The 5,163-nt window shown below is 46.0% G+C and overlaps 1 protein-coding gene across 1 annotated transcript in view; it reads right to left on the reverse strand.

Moving 5' to 3' along the window:
- Positions 1-3,605: 3,605 nt before the first annotated feature.
- Positions 3,606-5,163, reverse strand: part of DDX28 (DEAD-box helicase 28) — a gene marked incomplete in the record, with an annotated part of 2,289 nt that continues 731 nt past the window's right edge. Inside the window, 1 exon segment of the mRNA XM_014591006.2 lies at positions 3,606-5,163. Coding sequence (XP_014446492.1) covers positions 3,770-5,163 — 1,394 coding nt within the window.

Raw genomic sequence — 5,163 nt, forward strand, 5'->3', positions numbered from 1 at the left:
TTCAGCAGTAGCCCCAGAAAAGCAAGGTCAGCACTGTGCAAAGGAGCTATAGAACAGTTTGGTCCCACTCAGAGGAGAAAGACAACTCAGCCTTAGCCTGAACAGGCCCATGGAGACCATACTGCAGCAGCCTTTGATTTAGTGTGACCAAGAACCTCCTACCAATAGAGAAACTTTAGGAAGGGGCTCCCTGCTACTGGCTGTGAATAAGCAAGGTTGGAATGTTTGTTTACCACTGCTGTTGCTGAGTAGATGCCCCTAGGAAGCAGAGACAGAGACCGTCTGAATTACTACTGGAGGTTAGGCAACCCTTGTTGAGAAAAAGGAAGTAACCAAGTCCAGGTCTCAAACTGTGGATGGCAACATGGTATCCAGTGCCTTAACCCACCATCCCACTTGCTGACCCCAGGACTTTTTCTAAGTTGTTTGAATTAGTGTGGTGCTATTTAGGACAGACAGAAGAGTCAGGCATAATTAGAGAAGACTGCTGGGAAGGATTGGTAGGAGGTAAAATGTGAAGAGGAAGTTTCTGGATGTGGTTTGACTCAGTAGGAAACCACTGATTCTCTAAGGCTATAGGGAGAGCACTTACCTAGGAGCATTGTTATGATCTGGTGGAGGTCCTGGTAACTCACTGGACCTAACTAGGAGGAAGGCAGTACAACATAGACAAGTGGTTTATTAACTTTGGAGGTCCTGAGACTCAACTGAGGGAGTTTACACAAATAGAATTCTTTGGCCGATCCTTAGATAACTTAATCCAGTCTTGAGGGGTCCCAGGAATCTGCATTAAAAATTTGCTATAGGGCACATGCACTCACTGGAATGAGACAAAAACAGAGAAAGAGAGCCAGAAGGTGAGAAAGCATCCCCTTACAGTGGGGAGATGGCCACATAATAATCCCTTCTCTTCCATTTCTTCTCTTAGGATTTTGGGCACACATGCACATATACCTGGTGTGTTTTTCAAGTGGCTGGGTCCAGGACCCAAACTGCACAGTTGGCCATGTGGGATCTAGCTGCCTTTACTACCACACCACTGGCTGGCCAAGAATCTGCAAGTTTCTTTCTTTTTTTTTTTTTTTTGAGAGATTTTTGCTATAGGGTGCGTGCGCTTGCCAGACAGACAGAGACAGAGAGATAGAAAGCAAGAAATCACCCCCCAGGGGGGATGGCCACACCGCAATCTCTTCTCCTCCATTCTCCTCTCGGGATCCTGGGCACGCACACACACACACCCGGCGTGAGTTTAAGCCGCCAGCTCTGGGACTTGAACCACGGTCAACTATGTGGGAGTCCAGTGACAAAGCCATTACGCTAACTGCTGGTCCCAAGAATCTGCAAGTTTCTTAGGTAGTTCTACCACAGTGACCCATAAATAAAGTGGCCAAATTGTCTAATTAGGACATTTTTAAATCAAAATGGAAAATATTAAAAACTGCCCAGTCAACAGATATGAACAAAGAATAGCCCAGGAAATCAATGTGTTAATACTCTATGCACAAATAACATTTGAGAAGCGCTAGCACAGTGGTTAAAAACACCACCTTTGGGACACAAGGGCTGATCCTGTTCTTACTTGTGTGATCTTGAGTAGATTCATTTATCTACTCTTCACATTAACCTACTTCTTCATAGAGGAGAGCTGAATTTGTACATTCAGTATATGCCCTTTTTTTTAAAAAATAATTGTTCTGCTTGTTTTTTTTCAAGAATTATTTCATTTATTTATTTACTCATTTATTTTATTTTAATTTGACCAGAGAGGGACAGAGCAAGAGAGAGAGGAAGAGGAAAAGTGAGAAAGCAAGCTAAGCTAAAGTGAGAAAGCAAGCTGCCAGGTCTGGGACTAGAACTGTGGTATGCCATGTGGGAGTCCAACGCCCTTAACCACCATGCCACCTGCTGGCCCAGTATGTACTCTTTCAACAAAGGTGCCCTGGGCCCATTTCTGTCCTGTATAACCTTATCCATTCCAGTAAGTATTTTTAAGCTGTTTTGTGGAATATTATGTTTGACTGTCAATTCCTTTTTAATTCAGACAACTCTTACATAATGACATAAACACAGGAACTCAGAATAAAGTAAGAGGATGCTATAGGTTTTATTTTGCCATTTTTGTAAAACAGTTTAATCATCTCCCCTTCCTCCACTGCAAAGGTAGGAAATAAGGCAGGGACTAGACAAATGTACAAGCAATATTTCTGTGTCAGTCTTTTACTTCCCTACCAGGACTTGCCAGAGATTTCACCTAGTGTGTGTGTCCAAGCTTGCCTCAAACATGCTGGTGAGGAAAAACCTTTCTCTGCTGCTAGTTACATCCTCTTTCTTTCTGTGGAATTAAAAAAAATTATTTAATTTATTAGTATTACTATTTAAAATTTTTTGCTATAGGTGGGGCTGGCAGGTGTGGTTAACAGCCATTATGCCAACTGCTGGTCTCAAATAAAATAATTCTTTTAAAATTTTTTTCTGTGCTATAGGGCATGTGCACTCACCAGAGACAGAATGATGAGAAAATGAGAAAGTAAGCTGCCAGGCTCGGGACTCAAGCCATGGTTGGCTATGTGGGAGTACAATGCCTCAACCACTGCCACCTGCTGGTCGCTGTGTGGAATTTTAGTAAATTATCTTTTGGTAGTGGTGGGAAAATAAAATCTCTGTTTACAAATTAAAACATCTGGGTCAGCAGTGGCATGGTGGTTAAGGCGCTGGATTCCCACATGGTCAATCATGGTTTGGGTCCTGGACCTGGTGGCTTGCTTTCTCACTTTCCCTCTCTAGTCAAATTTAAATAATCACAATAATAACTAAAATTAAATAATTTTTGTTATAGGGTGCATGTGTTTGCTAGAGACAAAAAGCAAGAAATTAACCCCCAGGGGATGGTCACACTGCAATCCCTTTTCCTACATTCTCCTGTCTGGATCTTAGGCATGCACACACATATGCCTGACATGAGTTTCAAGCCACTGAGAGTCTAGTGATGTAACCATTATGCCATCTCCTGGTCCCAAACAAATATTTTTTAAAAAGGGACCAGCAGTTGGCATAATGGCTATGTCGCTGGACTCTCACATAGTCGACCAAGGTTTGAGTCCTGAACCCGGTGGCTTAAACTCACACCGGGTGCGTGTGTGAGTGCCCAAGATCCCAAGAGGAGAATGGAGAAGGGATTGCGGCATTGCCATACCCCCTTAGGAGTGATTTCTCACTTCTTGGTCTCTGTTTTTCTGGCGAGCCCCCTAAAGCAAAAAAAAAAAAAAAAATTAAACTAAAAAAAAAAAATTAAACATCAATTTGGGGGTACAAGTAGGTGGCATAGTGACCAAGGTGCTGGACTCCCATATGGGCAATCACAGTTCAAGTCCTAGACCTGGTGGCCTGCTTTCTCTCTGACTGACTCTTGTGAGCATGTGCTATGTAGCAAATTAAAAAAATAATAATAACGATAAATAAAATTAAATAATTTTTTTGGGGGAGGGGGGTTTGCTATAGGGTGTGTGGTTTGAGGTATGAATCATATGACTCCACTTCCTCCAGTGGTAATTATTATTAGAAAAGACCCATAAAAATATCATCTACTGTTAGAAATCATGACATAATACAAAGTTAAAATCCATTTTATTTTTATGTCATCTGAAAGGCTACAGAGGCAAGCTGTAGTGAAGTGACAGGGAAGCTCAGTACCTCCTACTCACAAGTGTGCTCACCCACCAGGACCCTGGGAACAATCCCTGTCTTGGGATCACATTTAAGCTAGGTAAGATCAGGTTTGCTGAGACAAAGGCTCTCTCACTGAGGACACTAGCCCTGGAAGGCTTCTCCTTCGTCGAGCTGCCAGCTCAATCTTCTGAACCAGATTCACATCCCAAGGATGGGTCACAAAGCTGATGACAGTCCCTGGTACCTCACTCCCCACACGGCCCACTCTCCCAGCTCTGTGGATGTAATCTTGCAGGGTGAGGGGGAAGTCGTAATTGATAACCAACTCCACATGGGTGCTGTCTAAGCCCCGAGAGGCTATGTCTGTGCAAAGAAGTATGTCTCGGGAGCCCTTCTGGAAGCTTTGGAAGATTCCTGCCCTCACTGAGGCTGGCATTTGCCCCTGCAGTCTTAGGTGTTGGATTTTGTGGTCATCCAGAATATATCCCAGCCAGTTCACAGTGCTGGAGCTATTACAGAACACCAGGACAGTTCCCGAGGGTCTGTTCTTATCTGCTTTGTCATGATGCTTGAGGATCTGCACCAACTCTGCCACTTTATCGGCTCCCTTTAGTCTCATAAATGTCTGTTTAACATGAGGCATGATGCAATGGAGTCTGGAGCTGGTGATGGTGGTGAGGGAGTTCGGGCTGGCGACTTTACTCAGCAACTGGTTAACACCTTCGGGAAATGTTGCTCCAACCAGCACTAACTGAGCTTTGGGATTGAAGGAATCTTCTAAGTCAGCTGGGGCTTCGGCTATATGACACTTCCCCAAGATGTAGTCCACCAGTTCTAGGAAGCTTTCATCCAGCAGTGTGTCTGCCTCATCCAACACCAAGAAGGAGAGCTGTTCCAGGCTGATAAGTTGACTTTTGAGGGCCTTCCACAGAGCTCCTGGAGTGGCCACTAGCACATCTGATGGAGGTTGTTTGGACAGCTGCAGCCTGACCTTACTCATGCCATGGCCTCCCCCTAGCTCCCGCACCTGCAGTCCGAGGGAGCTGCCCAAGTGTTGCGCCACAGCCCGAACCTGTTCGGCTAATTCTCTGGAAGGCACAAGGACTAGGCCCCGGGGAGCAGGAATAGGGCGGGTACCCAGGTTTGGCAGGTCCACAAGCCGCTGAAAAAGCGGTAGGAGGTAGCCAAGAGTTTTGCCGCTGCCAGTTTCCGCGGCGCAAAGGATGTGGCGGCCGCGAAGTAGTGGGGGGATGGTGCTCGACTGCACAGTTGTTGGCCGAACGACTTCGGGTGCAGCCTCCTGTAGTGCGCGAAGCACTCGAGTCTCCAGACCCAAGTCTGCGAAGCTGTCCTTGGACGAGAGATTCCGCAGAGCTGGCGCCTGGGGGTGCGCGCGCTCAATGGAGAAGTGGTCCCAATGTGCGCGCCGATGCCTCCAGCCGCGGGAGGCGAGCGGGGTGCATTCCCAGCGGCCCAGTGTGAGGCGCGCGGGCTGGT

The sequence above is a fragment of the Tupaia chinensis genome, unplaced genomic scaffold, assembly GCF_000334495.1.
Source record: "Tupaia chinensis unplaced genomic scaffold, TupChi_1.0 Scaffold000523_1, whole genome shotgun sequence".
NCBI classification, from domain to species: Eukaryota; Metazoa; Chordata; class Mammalia; order Scandentia; family Tupaiidae; genus Tupaia; species Tupaia belangeri.